Genomic DNA, 22,734 nt, shown 5'->3' on the forward strand with positions numbered 1-22,734 from the left:
ACAGCTTGTGGGATCTCAGTTCCCTGACCAGAGATTGAAATCAGGCCACAGCTGTGAAAGCCTGGAATCCTAACCATTAGGCTACCCATAGGGTTAGAATGTTTTCGAGAAATCATTTCTTTTAAGCAGTTTCCAACGAACACAAGTGGAGTGATCACAAAAATAAAGCGTGTATGTTAAGAATTATAAAGAAAGCCTCAACAAATTCTAAAGCATTAATGTCATACAGTCGAAGTTCCCCAATCATGATTCAGTAAAATTGCATATTATAATGGGCTTACATATTTGGGAACCATCCTATTGATAAATACATTTTGTTGAAAACGGAAATAAAAAAGAAATTGGAAAAATATTTAGTTCTGAATGATAATGACAAAAGTACAGGTCAAAGTTTGTGGGACATGGCTAAAGCAGTACTAGGGGCAAATTTATATATTAAAACACATTTAGTGGAAACAGTGAATGTGTAAAAATAAACAAGTCCTCCAGAGAATTGAAAACGTACATTCACACAGACAAGTGTAAGCAAATGTACAAGTGTAGGCAGCAGCTGTTTAAAATAGCCTCATAATAATGCAAATGTTTTATATATTATATAGCACAAACAATACAGGTGTCCTTAACTGGTGAATGGATAAACAGAATGCAGCATCTTCATACAAGGAATGTTTTCCACCACAAAACGGAATGAAGCACTGCTAATGCGACCACAAAGGTGAACCTCAAAAATGTATTAACTAAAAGAAGACACATATATTTCATGATTCCATTTTCATGAAATGTCCAGAAAAGGCAAATCTTTAAAGAGAGAAAGCAGACTGGTGGTTGCTTAGGGCTGGGGATGGGAATGGGAATAAACAACAAGTGGGCATGATTCTTTCTTTGAGAGTGATGGGAAATAGTTTAAAATTATACTGTGGTGATGGTTGAACAACTCTGTAACTATACTAAGAATTGTTCAATTTTAGACTTAAAACATACCTGTTTTAAGGTGGTGTGTAAATTATGGTGTGTAAATTATACCTCAATGAAGTGTTAGAAATAGATAAATGAGGCAAGCATTTGACTTAAGATGGTGAAGAAGAGCAATAAAACAAACCCCTAAAACAGGAACAAAGGAAATGATAAAGTCACATATCAAGGAAAAAGAGCAAAAAAAGAAGGAAAAATATTTTAAACTTATTTTCTTGAAAAAAAAATGCCTATAGTTGGTAATTGTCCAGAGATGGGGTAATTATCAGAGAGACTGAATCCATTTACAACTTAAGTAAACAACCGCCAGTAACAAGTATGTCCTAAAGCTTGTAGTCATTACATTCTTCACTGATGATAGGATTTGCCATTTCAGTTGTAGGATCTGGCTTCTGTTGATTGGCTAGTCTGTGCTCACTTTTAAAGTCCAAGCACTTCTCATGCATTTCTCATGTATTATCTCTTTGCATTCTCAATAATAGCCCCAAGAGGTAGATATTATTATTATCCACATTTAATAGATGGGGATTGGATCTCAGAGGAGGGGAGCCTTGGCAGAGGTCACATAGCTCTGGAGTCTCTAGTCTATTTCCCCCAGGTGCTAGGCTGCTGGTGTCCACCAGGGGGCAGAGAGAAGTCAGACATCCAGGCACAGGCTCCACGTTTGTCTGAACTTCCAGCCTTCCTTTGTGGTGAGAGATCTTGGTATCATGGATCTGACCCCCATTTCTCACGTTACAACAGGATAAACCTGGGGAGGGATGGATAGTGACCGACCCAGGTGGCAGAGCCAGTTCGAAGCACAAGTGGGACCAGAACTCAGGACTCCAGCCTCCTGGCAGCTTTGACCTTGGCCGTAGACTTAGGTGACCCTCAGCAACTGGGGGAGACAGGATGGGCATGGATTCTGGACCATAGTGGGGGCCCCGTCCCCAGCTGTGAACTCCACAGACACCAGGGGCCCCATACAACCCACACTGCCCTGCACACAAGGGATTCAGCTGCATTTCCTGAGCAAATCTCCTCATCCCAGTCATTACTAAGTTCTTTGTAAAATAGGGAGAGCGACGGCCTCATAGCACTATTGTGCAGATTCATGCAAAGCTCTAATAGAGGAAGCACTCGAGAAGTGGTGGCTATATCATTGTGGTTGTTGCTATTTTTATTATTACTAAATTTTATTATTAACAACACCAACCAAGGGAGGCAGGTGCCACTTATGCCATTCTGTAGAAGAGGAGGTGATTCTCAGGAAGTCCTGTGGCAGTGAGGGGTGGGGCTGAGATCCGGGGACCCCAGCCTTGGGCTGGCGTGAATGAGGAACAGCTGTTATAGCAATCTAGGCGCATACAATTATGATCCCATCTCACGCATGAGGAGTAAGAGGCTGACAGAGGTTGGGGATATGTGTCACAGCTGGCATGGACCTTTGATAGGAATTCCTGCCTGACTCCAGAGCCCGTGCTCTTGACCATTACCTTACCCTCAACCATTGCCCTCTGTTGCAGCAGTGTATGAAGTAATCATGCAGGCTTTCAGTCATTAGGGTGTGTTCATGTGCATACTTGTTGCATGATAAGATGTCTGAGGTACTCTATACCTGACCCCTGCACTCTGCTTAAACCATCTAGAGTGTGGTTTGAGTAAAAATGTCTAGGCGTTACTCTTGGTAACTTTTTTCTTATGGTGGTAAAATATACATAGCATGAAAGATACCATTTCAACTGCTTTAGGTATACAGTTCAGTGACATTAAATGTATTGACATTGTTTTCCAACCATCACTGCCAACCATCTTCAGAACTTTTTCAGCATCCCACACTGATTTCCATACCCATTAAATAAAAAATAACTCCTCTCTCCCGTTATCCCCTGGAAACTACCATTTACTTTCTGTCTCTACGATTTTGATGACTCTAGACATCTCATGTAAGTGGAATCATAACATCTGTCCTTTTTCGTCTACCTTTAGTTAAGCATAAGGTCTTCAAGTTTTGTCCATGTTCTTTGGTTCAGTTCAGTCACTCAGTCGTGTCTGATTCTTTGTGACCCCATGAATCGCAGCACGCCAGGCCTCCCTGTCCATTACCAACTCCCAGAGTTCACTCAGACTCACGTCCATCGAGTCGGTGATGCCATCCAGCCATCTCATCCTCTGTCGTCCCCTTCTCCTCCTGCCCTCAATCCTTCCCAACATCAAAGTCTTTTCCAATGGGTCAACTCTTCGCATGAGGTGGCCAAAGTACTGGAGTTTCAGCTTTAGCATTATTCCTTCCAAAGAAATCCCAGGGCTGATCTCCTTCAGAAGATGGACTGGTTGGACCTCCTTGCAGTCCAAGAGACTCTCAAGAGTCTTCTCCAACACCACAGTTCAAAAGCATCAGTTCTTCAGTGCTCAGCCTTCTTTATGGTCCAACTCTCACATCCATACATGACTATTGGAAAAACCATAGCCTTGACTAGACGGACCTTTGTTGGCAAAGTAATGTCTCTGCTTTTTAATATGCTGTCTAGGTTTCTCATAGCTTTTCTTCCAAGGAGCAAGTGTCTTTTAATTTCATGGCTGCAATCACCATCTGCAGTGATTTTGGAGCCCAGGAAAATAAAATCTGTCACTGTTTCCTTTATTCCCATCTATTTGCCATGAAGTGATGGGACCAGATGCCATGATCTTACATTTTTTGAATGTTGAGTTTTAAACCAGTTTTTTCACTCTCCTCTTTCACCTTCATCAAGAGGCTCTTTAGTTCCTCTTTGCTTTCCACCATAAGAGTGGTGTATATCTGAGGTTACTGATATTTCTCCTGGAAATCTTGATTCCAGCTTGGGCTTCATCCAGCCCGGCATTTTGCATGATGTATTCTGCATATAAGTTAAATAAGCAGGGTACATTTTCCTAACGACTAATAAATCTAAACATCTCACATGCTATTGGCCATCTATACATCTTCTTTGGAGAAATGTCTATTTAAGTCCCTTGCCCATTTCTAAATTGGTTGTTTGCTTTATTGTTATTTAGTTTTATGAGTTTTTTTATTTATTCTGGATATTAATTTATCATATACATGATTTGCAAGTATTTTCTTCCATTTTGTGGATTGCCTTTTACTCTATTGACAATGTCCTTTGATAAACAGTTTCAAATTTTGATGATATCTAAAAGTCCATTTGATCTGTTGTTTTCTTTTGTTGTCTGCAATTTTATTGTCAGCTTGATAACTTTTTTTGTTATCAAGCCATCCCACATGGCTTGTGGGATCTCAGTTCCCCTGAGCAGGGATCGAACCTGGGCCACGGCAGTGAATGTACCTACAAGTCCTAACCACTGGACTACCAGGGAATTCCCATCATCTTGATAACTTTTAACTATATTTCTAACCATTCCAATATGGAGGTCCCTCTCTATATAGATTTCAAGGGATATTACTCTTCAGTTGGGCCATTCATAAAAGAGATTGTGCGCATGAGCTCAGTTGCAAAGTCATGTCCAGCTCTTCGTCACCCTATGGACTGTAGCCTGCCAGGCTCCTCTGTCCATGGGATTTTTCCAGCATGAATACTGGAGCAGGCTGGCATTTCCTACTCCAGGGGATCTTCCCGACCTGGAGATTGAACCCCTGTGTCCTGCATTGACAGGTGGATTCTTTACCACTGTGTCACCAGGGAAGCCCCATAAAAGAGATATCCCCTTGCCAAGTGGTGAGATTTGTGTGCTTGTCTCAGGCAGCAAAAGTTGGAGGAGGTCCTGCTGATTTCAGGCCAGTTCATGGACACTCTGCAGGCCTTGTCCCACTGGTAGTCCAAGATGAAGCCAAAGCTGGCTGAGGACCAGCCGGTGCACGGGGATCTCAATCTCATCACGAACCTCGAGGATGCCCAGAAGGTAAGGGGTGAGATCTGAGCTGCATGGAGGGCAAAGCCATTGGGTCCTCCACCCACGTGTGCCTGCTGCTTGTGCTGCCCTTCTAGTGGAGAAAGAAAGTTTCAAAGAGTCTCTGCTTTTTGGAGAGGGGTCTTCTTGCTCTGTGTGTTTAAGCAAACTCCTGCCAGGATTCTGCATCAGTCACAAAGAATTGACCAAAGTTGGTTTGATTCAGATTTGGCAACGTGTGAACTTCATTTTGAGAGGTTGCTCCCACCTCCACCCCCATCCCTGGTCCAACCATCCACTGGTATCATGAGTCACAAAACGGATTTAATTTCAAGTGGACAGATGCCCTTTTCCACTGACTCCCAAAATAAATGTGAGGACCTTTTAACCACTTTGGAACCATAAGCATCAATAGTTAGAACAGCATGAGTTTGTCATATTCAGCTGCACAAAGCCCTTCTGTTTCAGTAGGATGGATTCCCATGCAATGACACTTTCATCATTATCTCTGGTTAACATTTTGCATCTTGAAGTCTAATGTCTACTGATATTAATACAGCCCCTCCAGCCTTCTTACTCTTTCATTTGCATGATATATTTTTTCCATCCATTTACTTCCAACTTGTGTTTTGTATTTACAGTGAATCTTTTAAATGATATGACTTTGAAAAAATTACGAAAGTGAAAGTTGCTCAGTCCTATCCAGCTCTGCGACCTCGTGGACTATACAGTCCATGGAATTCTCCAGGCCAGAATCCTGGAGTGGGTAGCCTTTCTCTTCTCCAGGGATCTTCCCAACCCAGGGATTGAACCCAGGTCTCCTGCATTGTAGGCAGATTCTTTACCGGCTGAGCCACTAGGGAAGACCAAAAATACTGGAGCAGGTGGGCTATCCGTTCTGCAGGGGATCTTCCCGCTCCAGGAATCACACCGGGGTCTAGCTTATCATTTGTTCTTGCTTTCCCCCCACCCCTAAATCATCTGACAATCTCTGATTTTTAATTGGCTTATTAACAGGAGGTAACCTGACCCATTGGCTGGACATTCCCCGTGAAGACAGGACTGTCTCATTGTGCTAGTTTTTTCTTGCCATGTAATCACACCTTGAGATAGTGATGAACTGAATTTTCCCAGAATCCTGGATGCATCCAGGAAGGTAAGTGAGGCACTTAGAGGCCTCTGAGTGGTCATTTAATGAGGTATTATGGTACACCTACCCCAAGGCAGTATCTAGATCTGACATGGTCATGACATAGGACCTCAGGACAGGATCTTGTGACAGTATTCATATCTGTGATGGGTCCTCAGATCATAAAATGCAACGATTACATGTATGGGTGATAACACTGAATAATCTCTACTTCTGTGGTACCTCTTACAGGAACCCGTTTTCTCTTTTTTTAATTTATTTATTTGGGCCATGTGGCACACTTTACAGGTTCTTAGTTCCTCAACCAGGGGTTGAAACCAAGCCACAGCAGTGAAAGCCAGGAATCCTAATCACTAGGCCACCGGGGAACTCCTTCGTCTCTTTAAAATTGCTGTCTCTTTTTCATATTCTGTACGGAGAAGGTCTTGGCAATCATAAATTTAACTTTGTGGTTTCGGTCATGGAAATTCATGGGTTTGCATTTGTGTTTGTTGTGCAAGAGAGCCAGGCACACAGCTGGAGAGCGAAGCTTGCTGGCCACCGACCCCCACACTCCCATACAGCTTTGGTCTGTCCTTTGTTGCTCCCGTGCAATAGAGAACAATTCTTAATGGAAAGATGCATGAAGCTGGAGGTTACTCTTTTCTCAGAGACTAGTAAATTCACAGATGTTTATTAAAACCCTAAACATGAGCCTGGCACTGGGATCTGAAGGTAAACTGACATGACAACTTCTGTCTTGAGAAATTCATAGTGGAGAAATTCCCTGGGAGTCAAATGGTGAGGGGTCCTTTTTCCAATGCAAGTAAGATGGGTTCAATCCCTGGTCTAGGAAGATTCCACATGCCAAGGGGCAACTAAGGCTGTGTGCCACAACTACTGAGCCCACGTGCTGCAACTACTAAAGCCTACATGCTCTAGAGCCTGTGCTCTCCAAGAAGAGAAGCCCACGTCCCACAACGAGAGGAGCCCCTGCTTGCTGCAGCAAGAGAAAGCCTTCTCGCAGCAATGAGGACCCAGTACAGCCAAAAATGAACAAATGCAAACAAAAAAGTCCACAGTGGAGGAATGAATTCAGGGGAGGAAATGTGTACGAATAAATGCCCTTCAATTTGATAAAATCAATGAGTTGGTGGCGGGAAGATCTATCTACCCATGAAGGTGGAGAGGACATCAGGCAGAGGTGTTGCTTCAGCTGTATCTTTAAGAGAGCTCATATTGACCAGCCAGGCAAAGGGGATCAGGACATTCTTGGTAAATGAAAACAAAGTTCAGATGAACAGAAATGTCAAGGGCAGGACTGGTGAGGGGACCACAGGTAGTCCCCTGTGACTAGAGCAAAAGGTACACTCTTAGTGGCTCGGCATGACTGTGGAGAGGGGTCCAGCCATAGGGACCAGGTGATGGAGGCCAGACCACTGAGTGCTCGGCACTTGATCACATGGTGCCCTCCTAGTCCCTTAGATGTGGTCCTTAAAACACCCCAGAAGCATCGTCAAATGCATTTGGAAGACACTGAACTAAAGCTAAGTACATTTCTTTATTGCAGGACTTCCCAGAGCCTCATACCAATGACATTAGGGCTTGCCCAAGGAGGGAACGTGTAGTGTTTCCTAAACTCCTTTTTGTAGGAAGCCCCTCAAAAACCTGTTTGAGAAATTCTGCTATAAGCAATGAAAGACCGTGAAAGATTTGGAGCTGTTTAGAGAGATTGGGTTTTTATTTAGAAATTCAGTCTGGGGAATGAGGAGTGAGAGAGGGATGGGGTTGAGATGAGAAACAAGGAATTTGGAAGCCTGTTACAGTGGCTCAGGGAAGGGGAGAAGCTCCATAAACCAGGTAAGTGTGGTGTGGGATTCAAGAGGCATTAGAAGGTAGAGTCAGTAGTAGACTGAACTGCCATCAGGAGGGAGGGCCTAGGTCAACAACAGGGTTTCTGGCTTCAGTCACCTCTTGTCAGGCATCAGGAGAAGGTCTGTGTTGGGATGTATTTGAGAGTCCTGCAGGACGGAATGATGGCACTAAAGTCTCAGATGGACGAGCTCATCACCAGGTCGATAGTCTAAGGAGGAGAGCTGCTGCTGCTGCTAAGTCACTTCCGTCGTGTCGGACTCTGTGCGACCCCACAGACGGCAGCCCACCAGGCTCCCCCGTCCCTGGGATTCTCAGGCAAGAACGCTGGAGTGGGTTGCCATTTCCTTCTCCAATACATGAAAGTGAAAAATGAAAGTGAAGTCGCTCAGTCGTGTCCGACCCTCAGCGACCCCATGGACTGCAGCCTACCAGGCTCCTCCGTCCATGGGATTTTCCAGGCAAGAGTACTGGAGCGGGGTGCCATCGCCTTCTCCGAAGAAGGAGAGCAGGACTGAATAAATGCGGTGAGAAAGCGCCTAGGGAAGAGCAGGCTATGCAGAAGGGGATAGTCAATCAAGGAGTTTCCGCGACGATCCTTCTCTCAAAAACCGCTGAGGGCAGTGATAAGACGCGCAAAAAATCAGGAAGGGCGCCAGAGCTCCTTGACCCGAGGCATATCTCGCGAGCGGCTGGACCCGCACCGGGGTCCGAAGGGCACACAGCAAACCTGGCAGTGATAGCGCGGCTGCTGGAGCTGCTGGGGCGGCCGGCCAGAGGCGCCGACCGAGAGCGCGCCGGAGCCAGGTGGGTGTGCGCGCCGGGAGCAGTGACCCGACAGGTGTCACAGGTCCCGGAAAGAGCCCCCCAAAAGCGCAGAGCCCGGCCAGGAGCTGCGGTGGCGAGGAACTCCTGCCCGGATGCTACTGGCGAAAGGATGCGCTCCACTCTCTAGACTCGGCTGGTACCCGCGAACCCCCTCCATCTCTAGACTAGCCTGAGGCGTTTCGGGCCCTGGGGCGACATCCCACGCTCCAGGCAGAGCTTTCGGGTCACTCCACGGCGGGACGGAGAGTTGGGATCCCGCCCCGGCAGGGCGAACAAGAACATGCCCCGTGGGAGCGCAGGGTCTGATCTCAGATCGCGCCTGTACCCTGGGTCCCCAGGCCCAGTTCCCGCTCCCTCCGGACAGCGCGCCCAGAGTGGGCAGCGGAACCCAGGACGACAGCTAGGCCCCTGACGGCGGGGCTGCGGACTCCTCACTCGTCCCGCCAGCCACCTACAGGCGGGTCTCACCTAGGGGGCGTCACGACCCGCCCCCCAGCGCCCCTTCCTGGGGCACAGGTTCCGAGCCTTGTCCCCGCCCCTGCGCCCCCATTGGTCGGGTCCGGGGGGCGGGACCCGACGGCTCCCAGCTGGACAGAGAGAGGCGGCCGCGGCCCCTCGGAGCGGTACAGACTCGGTGCGCACCTCCCCGAACCCGACGGCAGCTCTCCCTGCGCCTCTAAGCTGAGCGGCCTCGGCAGCAGCCGGACTGTCGGGCGCAGCGGAACGGACAGACTAGCCGATCGTCCCTGGTTCCCAGAGGAGCTCCTGCCCGAGGCGGTGCGGCCGCAGCCGACGGTCCGGGAGCTCTAGGGACCGCGCCGCGTTCGCGGGCGACCCACGCCCCGTCCCGCCGGCCCCAAGCCAGGCCCGCCGCGCGCCGTCGGGGCGGCCCCGATCCGGGCCCCGCTGGGAGCGGATGCGCGCGCGGTGAGGCCGCCGGGTCCCGCCATGGCCGCGCGCCCCGGGCCGCTCTGGCTGCTGGGCCTGGCGCTGTGCGCGCTGAGCGGCGGCGGCGTCCCCGGCCCGCGCCCCCCGCTCGGCTGCCCGCAGCGCCGCCTGGGCCCGCGCGAGCGCCGCGACCTGCAGCGCGAGATCCTGGCGGTGCTCGGGCTGCCCGGGCGGCCCCGGCCCCGCGCGCCCCCCGCCGCCGCCCTGCTGCCGGCGTCCGCGCCGCTCTTCATGCTCGACCTGTACCGCGCCGTGGCCGGCGACGACGACGAGGACGGCGGGGCCCCCGAGCGGCGCCTGGGCCGCGCAGACCTGGTCATGAGCTTCGTCAACATGGGTGAGCGCGGGCCCCGGGCGGGCGGCGGCGACCCCGGGAGACGGCGGCGGGCTGAACGGCCCTACCGGGGCTGAGCGCGAGCGGCAGGGGCGTGCGCGCCACCTCGCGCAGGGGGAGCGCCTGCTGGGGGCGGGGAATCACCTTGTCGTGGACAAGGACCTGCGGGAGGATAACCTGCCCGGCTCAGGGCAGCGAAGTCTTAGGGATGTGGGGGTCGGTGAGCTGCTGGACCGACAGGGACGGACGAGGAATGTGAGTCCCAGAGGCGTGTGTCTTCATCTGCCCCCGAACACCCCCGACGGTAAGATCCTGTAGTGTTAAGTGGACGCAGGTAGTGCCAGGAAGACAGTCTGGTCCTGGCGAGACAGATGAATAAACAGAGGCTGTGATGCTGTCCCTGTGATAAGGGCGGTATGAAGCGTGGGACAAAGTTCAGCGTGGAAAACCCTGTCACGTCATCAAAGCACCAGAGTTGAGGTGAGGACCCAGATGTCCTGAGCCCACGTTGAGCAGCCTCTTGCCTGGGTCACCTAGGGGTGGGGGCAGGGGAGGGGAAGGCGTGGACTCTGAGCTCAGTGGGGCAGGGACTGTGGTCTTGTCACCCTGGGCTCGCATCTGGGACTTGGCTTGTCATGGAATGTGTCCAGCCCCAGTGAATGACCCGATGGGCAGTTTGAACCCCCTTTGTTCTCCCAGGCAAAGCCCAGCTTTTCTTCTCTGCAGAAATTATACTCCAAATCTTGGAGCCATTTACCCTTTTCTCAAAGATCACCTTTTCCATAACTAAACTCTCTTTAATCTACATTCATGAACATAGGTCTCCCATCCGCTTTGCTTCCTGCCTGTGGCCAGTGAGGGGCATGGATCTAGGCTGCGGCAGACACCAGGCTAGACTTGGGGACCAAGGGCCATAGCTCAGGCCCAGGTGGGGAGAGCCATGGGACCCAGAGCAGGGAGAGGCCCCTTGCCAGGGCCACCAGCCTCCGTCCACCTTGTAACCCCCCAGCAACCCTGTTGGCAGACATGATATTCATCCCCATCTCCCAGATGAGGACAGTGAGGCTCAGAGGGGTGGTGTCTTGCTCGGGACAACATGACCTCTGTGTGGCTGAGCCGGGACAGGCCCAGGTTCTTTGGCCTTCCATCCCGGGCTCAAGGAGGTGACAGTTCTGTGTCAAGGGGGGAGCCTTTCATGGTGGAAAGAGCTGTCAGAGGGGTTTCGGCAGAGGGGCCCAGGGGTCAGAGTGACAGCAGGTTTTATGCATCTTCAGCCATTTGCTTCTTACGGTAGGGCAAGAAGAGGGGGCTGTCAGGGAAGCCTGTTCCCCCCAGACAGCTGGTGATGGGCTCAGGTGGGAGAGTGAGCAGCAAGAGGCAGCTGTTAACTCTGCTGAGATCCCAGTGCCAGCTCGGGACTTGGGCTGGTGGGTGCTAGACGCCGCCTCCCTGGTTAGAAGTTGGGTGGGGGACCGGGGACAGAGGCGACCATATGTGGAACTGAGGCTGGAGCTCTGTGCTGGGGACAAGCTGACTCCGGGCACAGGACCAAGAAGAGCTGTGGATACAGCCTCCCTGAGAATGCCCCCACGGGAGCCCTCCGTGAGCAAGTCACCACCTAGCCCAGGTCCCTCTTTCCCCAGCACCCCTTAGGGCAAGGGGTACACAGCCCTGGTGGGAGCTTCTACTGTGAGTGAACAGCACCTCACGCTCAGGAGGACCTGGTTCCCCTCCTGCCTCTGCTGTGTGGTCCTGGGGAAGTCCTTGCCCTCTCTGAGCCTCAGAGCTCTCCTTGTAAAAAGGAGCTCCTCATGGTCTGTCCTCAGAGTTGTGAGATAGGTTGATAGAGCAGAAAGTCAGCCCCCTTTTAGGGGGAACCCAGCCCTGGTCAGTGCTGACCCCAGCCTCTCCGAGCTGCTGCTCAGCCTTGGTGTGGATGTGTGGAAATGTTCTCACCTGTCTTATAGACACACGAGACCCAGAAACAGATTTTTGAAGCCAACCAAAGGTGTCTGTCTACCTGTTTTTGAATAAAAATTAACATTTGAAGTTCCATAGTCCTTTCAATACTCATTTCATCCATGTAGCAACTTGTGAAGCTGTTTTACCAGCCATGGGCTCAGAGAGGTTAAATAAGCAACCCAGGGCTACATAGCACATCCGCGGTATCATCCAGACTGTGGACTCCAAATTCCAGTTTCTTCCCACGCCACCTCTGCATGTTTCATGGAGATCTAAGGCCTGTGACGCTGTGAATTAACAAGCCGATCTTTGTTCAGGGGAAGCCTGGTGTGTGGGCAGGTCCAGCCAGCTGTCAGAGGGCCTTCTTTATTCTGATGTACTAATTGCACTAGTAAAACTTCTTCAGTTGAATCAGTTTAACTGGTAATTATGTGGGCTGATGTGGGGATTAGGCAGCTACCAGCGTTGTTTCCTCCTTTGGAGGCCCCGGCCCCGGGCCCCTGAAGGTCCTCGGGCCCTGAACCACCCTGGAGTCTAACAGCAGAGTCGCTGCGGCGTCAGCACCCACGCTGAGGCTCCCACACCTGAGGCCTCCAGCTCCCCTCTGCTGCTGGCCTCACTAGCTCCTGAGAGGCCAGGCCTGGGGCTGGCTGGGCCCTGACCATCAGCAGCACCTGTAGGACCCAGAGGCCTGGGCCTCTCAAAGGCTTCCGTCCAGGGGTCGGGCCTCTGTCCAAGCAGACACTCCAGGGTCCTTCTGGAGGCGTGACTGCTGGAGTCTGTGCTGGAGGCCAGGGCTGCGGTCAGAGCTGGGCCCCACCTGGCCTGCCTGTCAGTCTCTGCCCGGGGACTCTTGGCTCCCTTTGGCCAGGACACAGAGATAGGTAGGTCTGGGACCTCGAGGAGTGGACAGAGCTGGTCCCTGGTGTTGCCTGAGCTCTGGGGAGGAGACCCTGAACTGGGAGGCAGCACCCAGGGTCTTGGCTCTCCTGGGTCCTCCGTGGATTCCTGCACGTCCCTCCCTTATCTGGTCCCTTCTCAGCACACTGCCCACCCCTCCACCCAGCTCAGGTGTGACTGGCTGGACCCCAAGTGTCTCAGGCTGGCCCGGCCCCTCCAGAGAGAGGCAGGAGAGACACCTCTGGTATTTCTCCTGAATCCTTCCCCACCTCCTGTCCTCAGAGTGGGGGTGCCTATGCTCCAGATTGAGAAACTGAGGCACAAACAGCACTGCAGGCTGACGTGTCATCAGAACTGAATGGGACCGTCTTCTCCTTTGTCCTGACCCTTCCCTGAGCTGGGCTCCCTCATTCCCGTGGTCCCGGGCAGCTGAGGAGAGGGGTGTGAAGGAGCTGAGCTCTTGGGTTCGGAAAAGGCAGGGCTCCGTGGGAGTGAGGAGCCTGCCTGGATCCTGTTCAGCCCCTGACCTTGAAGGAGTGACCTCTCACCTCCATAAGCCCCGGGGTCACTTACTTTGCTTCCTTACTACAGAGTTCTTTCATGTTTTCCTGACTTCACTCCACAAACGGTCATGGGGCGCTTGCTCTGTGCCGGGCTCCATTCCAGCTCCTGGAACGTAAGAGGGGACGAGACAAAGACCCCCCTTGTGGAGCTGACCTTCCAGTGGGAGAGACACATGCCTGCCCCTCAGCCGCAAGGTGACTGTCACCTGGTCCACACAGTGACGCCCTCCCTGGGGGGCCAGTGTGAGGACGGGCAGGACGGGCTGGCGTTCTGAGCTGGACTCAGAATTTGCTTCTTGACTCCACCTCCTGCTGTCAGTGTGATCTGGACTCTCCAGTCCACCTCTCGGAACCTCCGTCTCCTCCTCTGTAAATGGAGATACTCATGGAACCCACCCTGGAGGCTATTCAGGGACTGTGTGAGCAGACACCCAGTGACGACCACACGCCGAGACCCTCCATGTCTGTCCTTTCATCTCATCTCACAATTACAGTCGCATCTTTGTTTTAAGAGGCTCAGAGAAGTTAGGTGGTCTTCCCAAGGCCATGCAGCTGGTCCTCTTCCTGCCTGTGTATCTTCTGCTCTTGTCCTACACAGAAGTGACCTCTCTCCCCGGCCCAGGGCCCATGATTAGGTGCAGTGCATGCTGCTGAGTTGGACTGTATTAAATGTGAGGCTTTGTTGTAAACTAGGACATGATTTTTAAAATATCTTTGTTTTGGGATTTACAGAACTAATGCATGTTCACTAAAAAGTTTATGCCATATAGATTCATTATAGAATTTCATTACAGAAAATTCAGACCATGTGTTTAGAAATATATCATATGGAAGCCTCTAGTAATCTTCTGTGTACCTCAAAGAGAACCAGTGTCTTAATCCTTTAGCGTAACCCTCCCCACAACCAGCCCTGATTTTTAAAAACTAATTAATTTGGCTGCGTTGGGGCTTAATTGCCTCATGCAGCATCTTTTGTTGCAGTGCTCGGATTCTCTAGCTGTGCCATGAGGGCTCAGCATTTATGGCACACAGGCTTAGTTGTTCCACAGCACGTGGGATCTTTCCAGACCAGCGACCGAGCCTGTGTCTCCTGCAAGGCATATTCTTAGCCATGACCACCAGGGAAGTCCTTAGCTCTGATTAAAAAAAAAAAATCAATTTGTGATCATCTTTTCTAAGATATTTTCTAAGATCTTAAGTGGGATCTAAGTGCCTGCTGGTTGGCCATTTTGTCTTTCACTTAATCTATCTTGAAAGTCGAATATCGGAATGACCACATTATTTCTCTTTTTAATCTATCTACGTTTCATTTATTTATTTTCATTTCAACTTTGTTGTTGTTCGGTTGCTAAGTCATGTCAGACTCTTTGCAATCCCATGGACTGTGGCATTCCAGGCTTCCTTTTCCTTCACCATCTCCTGGAGTTTGCTCAAACTCGTGCCCTTGGAGTCAGTGATGCCATCCAACCTCCTCATCCTCTGTAGCCTCCTTCTCCTCTTGCCCTCACTCTTTCCCAACATCAGGGCCTTTTCTAATGAGTTGGCTCATCACATCTGGTGGCCAAAGTATTGGAGCTTCAGCTTCAGCATCAGTCCTTCCAACGAATACTCAGGGTTTATTTCCTTTAGGATATTTCAACTTTATTGAAGTATAATTGACATATAAAATTCTAAGTTATTTAAAGTGTACATCAGGATGGTAAAACATCCCCCCCCAATCCAGTTAACACATTTCATCACTTCACATATGTGTCCTTTTTTTGCATATGTGAAAATATTTAATTTCTACTCTTTTAGCAAATTTCAGTTGTATAACACAGTATTATCAATTGTAGTCACCATATTTTACACTAGATCCTCAGACCTTATTCAGTTGATGACTAAAAGTTTGTACTGTCTTACCAACCTCTTCCTATTTCTCCCATCCCCAGCTCCTGGCACACACTTTTTCTACTCTTTTCACTTTTTTTTTAAACCTGCATATAAGTGATACCATGTCATATATGTCTTTCTCTGGCTTATTTCACTTAGCATAATACTCTCAAGTTTCAACCCATGTTGTTGAAGATGACAGGATTTCCTTTTCTCTCATAGCTGAATAACATTCATATATATGTGTATATATATGCACCCATAGATATTATATTTATATATATGCTGTATCTTTAAAAAATACTTCTCTATTTATTTGGCTGCCTTGGGTCTTAGCTGCAGCGTCTGGGGTCTTTTGCTGTGTAGTGTGTGCTTCCCCTTAATGGCACGTGCACTTAGTTGCCCCACAGCGCGTGGGAACTTAGTTCCCTGCATTGGAAAGCGGATTCTTTACCACTGACCTGACAAGTAAGTCCCTGCCATATCTTCTTTGTTCGTCTGTAGATGGACACTGAGGTTGTTTCCATGTCTTGGCTATTGTGAATAGTGCTGCAATGAACATGAGAGTACAGATAGCTCTCTTTTTTAAAAAACTGAGCTGTAAGTGACATCATCTATCAGTTTCAACATAATGACTCAATATTTGTGTTGAATACATAGTTATACTTTTTTTCACTCCTTAATATTTTATTTCCTTTGGATATATATCCAGAAGTGGGATTGCTGGATCATATGGTAGTTCTATTTTTAATTTTTTTTAGGAACATCTATACTATTTTCCTGGAGAAGGCAATGGCACCCCACCCCAGTACTCTTGCCTGGAAAATCCCATGGACAGAGGAGCCTGGTGGGCTGCAGTCCATGGGGTTGCTAAGAGTCGGACACGACTCAGCGACTTCACTTTCACTTTTCACTTTCCTGCATTGGAGAAGGAAATGGCAACCCACTCCAGTGTTCTTGCCTGGAGAATCCCAGGGATGGGGGAGCCTGGTGGGCTGCCGTCTATGGGGTCGCACAGAGTCGGACACGACTGAAGCGACTTAGCAGCAGCAGCAGCAGCAGACTATTTTCCATAATGGCTTCACCAATTTACATTCCCGCAAAGAGTGCACAAGGGTTCCCTTTTCTTACATTCACTATCTCTTATCTTTTTGACAATAGCCATTCAAAGAGGTGTGAGGTGATATCTCATTGTGGTTTTGGTCCTGTTGGCCATTTGTATATCTTTGGGAAAAGGTCTATTTGGTTCCTCTGCTCATTTGAAAAACTGGATCGTTTGAGGGTTTTTTGCAGTTGCATTGTAGGTGTTCTTTATATGTTTTGGATATTAACCCCTTATCAGATATGTGGTTTGTACATATTTGCTCCCATTTAGTAGATTGCCTTTTCATTTTGTTGATGGTTTCCAGGAGTTGGAGATGGATTCTTTTCTCCAAAGCCCTACCTGCCACCAGGGTGGTGTGCCCTGTGAATCCCTGATGACTGAGTACTCCTCTCTAGCCCCCATCTTCTCGGTCTTTCCTCACTCTTCTGGGGTAAATGACTACCACTGCCCCTAGGTGACAGATGAGAAGTAGAGTGTCAGAGTCGAAGTGACTGACCCAAGGTCCTGGGTACCCAGATTCAAAGGAGCAGCTATGAGAGCTGGGTCACAGCAGCGAGCAGGGTTGGCCTTGGTAATGGGAGAGCAGAGCTCGGAAGACCAGGTTTTAATTCAAGGTCTGCTACTTGAGATCTGTGAAATTTTGAATAGCTTACTTAAAGTCTTGGCACCTCAATTTCATCATCTCTATTTATTTTTATTTCTTTGGCTGGACCAGGTCTTGTTGTGGCACATGGGACGGTCGACCTCCGTTGTAGCATGTGGCCTCTTTAGTTGCACCATGTGGACTCTCAGCTGTGGCATGTGGGATCTAGTTCCCTGACCAGGAATTGAACTCTGGCCCTCTGCACCAGGAGCGAGGAGTCTTAGCCACTGGACCTCCAGGGCAGTCCCTCCTCATTCTAAAAATCAGAATAAATAATATCTGTATCATAGTACAATGGGTAAATAAGTAGGTTAAGACACTGAAAAACTTAGCAAGTGCTTGAAAAGTGAAGTCAGTCGTGTCCAACTCTTTGTGATCCCATGGACTGTGTAGCCTGCCAGGCTTCTCCATCCATGGGATTTTCCAGGCAAGAACACGGGAATGGGTTGCCACCTCCTTCTCCAAGCAAGTGCTTGGCACTGCTCAATAAATGGCAGCCAGAATGGTGAGGAAGAGCCTGCTGTGTTTATCTACCTTTCCGCCCCCATCATTCACTTGAGGACCTGGAGCTGAATGGTAAGAGCACAGTGCCAGGATCAGATCCCCATTCCACTGCGTACTTTTTAGGGGATGCTATGGTGCTGCCCAGATCTTCTCTCTGGGGTTGAGTCACTCATTGCCCCAGCTGCCTAGAGAGTGGGTCTGTCCCTAGGCATCAATCCACTAGCTTCTTGCTCAAGGTTGGGTACCCTCCCTGGGGTCACCCCACATCCAGTAACAGGCTTATCAGAATATAAATGCCCAGCCTCACTGCCTCACAGAGGGACAGTTCTGAAGGGCCATCAGCCCCAGAGCTCCCCGTGCAGCCGGAGTCGCTTGGCCCTTTTGTGATTGCATCACCTGTGCCCGCTCCTGCTCCCTGCATTCCCTACAAGAACCCTCTCCACTAAACCTTCCCACTCAGCCTGTTGCCCAGGAAGTCTGACCTAGGATACATTTATAAGATTTTTAATGCATATACTTATTTATGGCTGCACTGGGTCTTCGTTGCTGCGCTGGCTCTCTCGAGATGCGGTGAGCGGAAGTTAGTCTCTAGTTGCGGTGTGCAGGCTGCTTATTGCGGTGGCTTCTCTTGTTGTAGAACGCGGACTCCAGGTACAAGGGCTCAATAGTTGTGGCACGTGGGCTTAGTTGCCCCTTGGCATGTGCGATCTTCCCAGACCAGGGTTCAAAACCGTGTCCCCTGCTTGGACAGGTGGATTCTTAACCACTGGACCACCAGGGAAGTCCCCTATTTATTTGATTTTTGTGTAAGTTATTTACTGCTCTGTGCCTCAGATTCCTCATCTGTAATATAGCCATCCTAGGATGGCTGTGAGCGTTAAATGACTTACTCTCCATAAAGGGCTGAAACAGTGCCTGGTAAATGCTCAGTAAATGTTAGCTCAGTTTGTTTGTTTGTTTGGTTTTAGCCCCAGTAAGTCCAGCTGGTAGTGACAAGACCTAAAGTAAAGCACAGTTATTTTCTTTGCTGGCTCTGTTCCCTGAGCAGCAGCCATTCCTTCAGAACAGTCTAGGGCTCCAGGTATAGGAAGGGTTCTGGGGAAGCCAAAGGCTGCAAGACCCAGGTATGGAGAAAGTTGGATCCTTCAGCCTGTGGTCATTCCCTCACAAACACTCCTGGGAACCCAGTGTGTGCTCTAGCCCTCCCTGGTTATCTTGGTGCCCACTTCAAAGCAGAGTTGAGTCCAAGGTCTGCTCATTACAGTGGGAAAGAGAGGCCCGCAGACAATCCAATATAAATGATCATCAAGTGGAAGAAATGGCCATTTCCCCACTCAAATGTGAGCATGAAGGCTTAGTACTGCAGAAGAGAGACCAGATCCCTCTCTCTCAATGGGAGATGAGCAAGCCCAGAAGATGGGGTGGAATGGCCTCTTGGCTGAGGGACAGACAGGGAAGTCTTGGGAGGAGGTGGAGTTATGCTGAACCTTGAAAGAAGGGTAGAATTTAGTTCGAAGGGGGTGAGAGGAGAAGGTGAAGAAGCAGAGGGGAGACATGGAGGTGAGGAAGCTCTTGGTGTGTTCTTGGAACTGCAGTTCCTCACGTGAAAACCCACTCATGGCTCCTCTTGCTTGAGGTCCTTCTGTGTGTTTCTTTGCCAGCTTGGTACTCAACACTCAGCTCTAGTCCGGTGCCACCTGACGGCGTTACCTTGACACATCCCCGACCTGCTGAGGCCTTAGATGAGGGGAAGGGAAGCAGACTTTGCAGACAGACACACCTATTCTCATCCCACCTTGGGAGTTCTGGGTGTGGTCTTGGGCAGATTGGCCCCCTTCTCTGACCTTCAGTGTTCTCAGCTCTGAAATGCAGTGAATAATGCTTCTTTCTCACGGTTGCTGTGGTTGCCAGCCTCCAACATGGCTCTCAAAGAACCCTGCCTCCTGGTTTTCACATCCTCATGCCCCCCTGCCCCCGCCATGGGGCAGAACTGGTCTGTGTGACAATAGGGATGCTGTGTTACTTTCAAGGTTAGGTTATAAAAGACTGCAGCTTCCATCTTGGGCCCTGTGTGTGCCCTGCACCCCCGACCCCCAGGTGAGCTCATCCTGAGGGAAGATCATGTCGTGTGAGGTCCACAGTGGGAGCTCCAAGCATGAGCTGAGGATCTGTTCATCCCAGTCAGGTCTCCAGGGACCTCAGCCCCACCCGACAGCTTGCCTGTCACCTTGTGAGAGACCCTGAGCCAGCGCCACCCAGCTAAGCGCCTGGATTCCTGACCTTCAGAAACCATGTGAAATAGTAAGTGCTGGTTGTTCTCAGCTGCTACGTTGTAAGTGCTGGTTGTTCTCAGCTGCTACGTTTGGGGTGATTTGTTACACAGCAATAGCTAACTAACACATTTAAGTAACGATGAGCAAAAACGCCCAGGATGCCCCCACCTCTGCCACCCTGCCAAGAAACCATGAACAATCTGAAAGCAGGGACCAAACCGGCTCTCATGCCTTCCCCCAAGCTGTCCCCTCACCCCTGTGCGGCCAGCTCTCAGGGCAGACTGGCGATGCTGAGGGAAAGAGGCAGCGGAAGGCAGGGAGCACCAAGAGCCAGGAGAAGGAGACAGAGCAGGGCCTGCCTCCCTGTCTGTGCGGATCATGCTCCCCACCCAGGACCCGAGTCCCCGCAGAGCCCTGCCTGGAGGACCGTGGCCTCAGGAGGTCGCTCTCAGGCACCTGTTGATGGAAGAACCTTGTGAACAGGTGACCCCCCCATGCCAGTATCGCCACCAGAGCAAGTCCAAGTCCACTCATTTCACACAGGCTCCAAGTCTGCAATTCCACGTGAAGGGCCCCTAACCTGACACCTGACGCCCGGCGATCCTCTGCCCCCTTGGGCCTCAGTTTCCTCATCTATGCAGGGTGGCCCCGAAGGCCTTTCCAGCTCCCACCAAAGAATGTGCCCCCGCCCTCCCCACCCGCTGGTGGCCCCCCACCCCCCACCCTGGGGGTGAGGCAGGCTCAGGGAGGGAGCACACGGCCAGTCCTCACAGGCACGCGCTCCCTGCGGGACAGAGGGCATGTGTCACCATGACCGCGTCCTTCTGGAAAGCCCCACAGTTCGGGTCTTTCCTGGGTTGACCTGGAGGAGCCGAATCCTCCTTGCTCACATCTCCTGGGATCTATTTTTGGCCGTGGCGGGCTTGATGTGGTGTGGCGGGCTGGTGCCCCTTTTAATTTGGTCTCTGAATCCGGCTGAGGTCTGGATGGTAATTATGAGCATGGAGACATTTATGGAAACAGGTCCTAAAAAAGTCAGTAATGAGAACTGACTAAAAATGCCCCAGAATGAAGCAGCGCTGAGATTCCTGGGTGGGAGGGAACCCTTCAGGAGGCAGAACCGGGAGGTGATGGAGTCCGAGGCTCCCCCGGGACCTGGGGCTGCGCAGACTGGGTCTTGTCTTAGGTCTGAGGGGCCCCTTGGCCTCGTTACTGGTGGGACCAGCCAAACAGGCCCAGCCCATCTGCCTCCAGGGCCCCGGGGGAGCCTGTCCTTCTTGTCAGGCTGTGAACCGAGGTGAGTCCCTCAGCAAATAGAGAACATGGGTGGCTTCAGATGGAGGCCTGAGGTGACCTGGAAGCCACTCCCAGACCAGCAGGACCCCCCAGTTCAGGGGCTGCACTGCTGGACACTGAGTCACTGTCCTGGAGACCAGGAGCCCTTGGGAAAAGGGGCCGGACATCCCCTCTCTGGGCCCGGGGGACACGAGGGGCTGGACGAGCAGACTGCCAAGGCCTCCCGTTTCCACCCAGTTGTTCAGTTTCTGCCTCCAAATTGGTCACCGTCCAGAGGACAGATGAGCCAGGGATGGGGACCCCGGGACAGGGAAAGGGAGAGACTGACAGGTGGATGTGTGGGGTCAGGGGAGGGCAAGGGGGCTGTTACAGCTGGACTGAGAAGAAAGTAGCCTTCATACTTGGTGGGATGGGGCAACCCTGGGAGAGGGCTTCAAGGAGGGTCTCTCGGGGAGGGTGTTTACACCAGACGGCCCAGGAGACCATGAGGATGAGCCGGGCCAGCTCAGGAGGCCTGGAAGCGGAGCCAAGCTTAAGACCCTCCCATGGGCCCTGAGGGGCTGGGGAAGGGCTTCAGGAAGGACTATCAGACAGGGCAGAAGATTCCAGGCTCTTAGCAGTCACAGCAAACAGGAGGAAGTGGGTGTCTTTTGAAGTCTTACTTTTTTGGTCAGAAAGAAGATTCAGATTGTCCGGGTGACTGTAAATTTTGTCGAGGGCCCCAAAATGGCCAAAGCCTATGTAGGTTTCATGCGGTGGATGTGGGGTGTGGCATCTGGAGCCCTGGGCTGAGAGTGGCGGGTGCAGGGCCTCAGAAGTGGAAAGGCAGAATGAGGATCCCGGACATGGTGGTGGCGGCTGCCTCCTGCCCCCAGAGGGCCCTTCCCTCAGCTGGGGAACCTGGACCTGGTTTATCAGAGGCTGGAGGAGAAGGCTGAGGCTCCAATTAGCACTCACTGGTGAGTCATGTCTGCTCATTATTCGGAGGGCAACATTAAGGTGATCCAGAAGGTAAATTCATCTGCTGCTGCTTCCCCAGACAGAAGGAAATGGCAACTCTCCCCAGTACTCTTGTCTGGAGAATTCCATGGACAGAGGAGCCTGGCGGGCTACACAGTCCATGGGCTTCCACAGAGCCAGACATCACTGACCACCTGGGCACACACCCTAGACAGAAAAGCTGGATCAGTGATTGGACATGTTGGGCAGCTTTTATAATTTTTGGAAAGCAAACATGTGCCTGTGGAGCCAGACGTAGCTTTGTCTTCTCCCCGTGCCAAATGAAGAGCTTTGTGGCTGTCCTTTCATATTTTTGCCAGTGTGTCTTTGGAACTCTTGTGTCAAAGGATAAATTCAGGATATTGCAAAAGCATGTTGCCAAAGTCCTCTCCATGGTATTCCTATCAGCACCATATATGGGAATATGCACAACTGCACTTACTTATTTTCTTCTTGCAGGTCATGCTAAGCACCTACGGACAAGCCCCCCACCCCTTCCAATTCCTTGAGCCCAGGTCGCTCTGTAGTTCACTTACAATAGAAATGACAACCCCTAGTTTACTTGTCTTGTTTGTTTCCATTCTGTCTCCCCTATTCGACTGGAAACACTGTGAATGCACCATCTTTTAAAAAAATATTTAAATTTATTTATTTGGCTTTACTG

The 22,734-nt window shown here is 50.6% G+C and overlaps 1 protein-coding gene across 1 annotated transcript in view; it reads left to right on the plus strand.

The window, feature by feature from the left end:
- Positions 1–9,619: 9,619 nt before the first annotated feature.
- Positions 9,620–22,734, plus strand: part of LOC128045056 (bone morphogenetic protein 8B-like) — a 30,513-nt gene continuing 17,398 nt past the window's right edge. Inside the window, exon 1 of the mRNA XM_052637514.1 lies at positions 9,620–9,956. Within this exon, the coding sequence (XP_052493474.1) occupies positions 9,620–9,956 (337 nt within the window). The remainder of the gene's footprint in view (positions 9,957–22,734) is intronic.

This window comes from Budorcas taxicolor, chromosome 3, assembly GCF_023091745.1.
Source record: "Budorcas taxicolor isolate Tak-1 chromosome 3, Takin1.1, whole genome shotgun sequence".
NCBI classification, from domain to species: Eukaryota; Metazoa; Chordata; class Mammalia; order Artiodactyla; family Bovidae; genus Budorcas; species Budorcas taxicolor.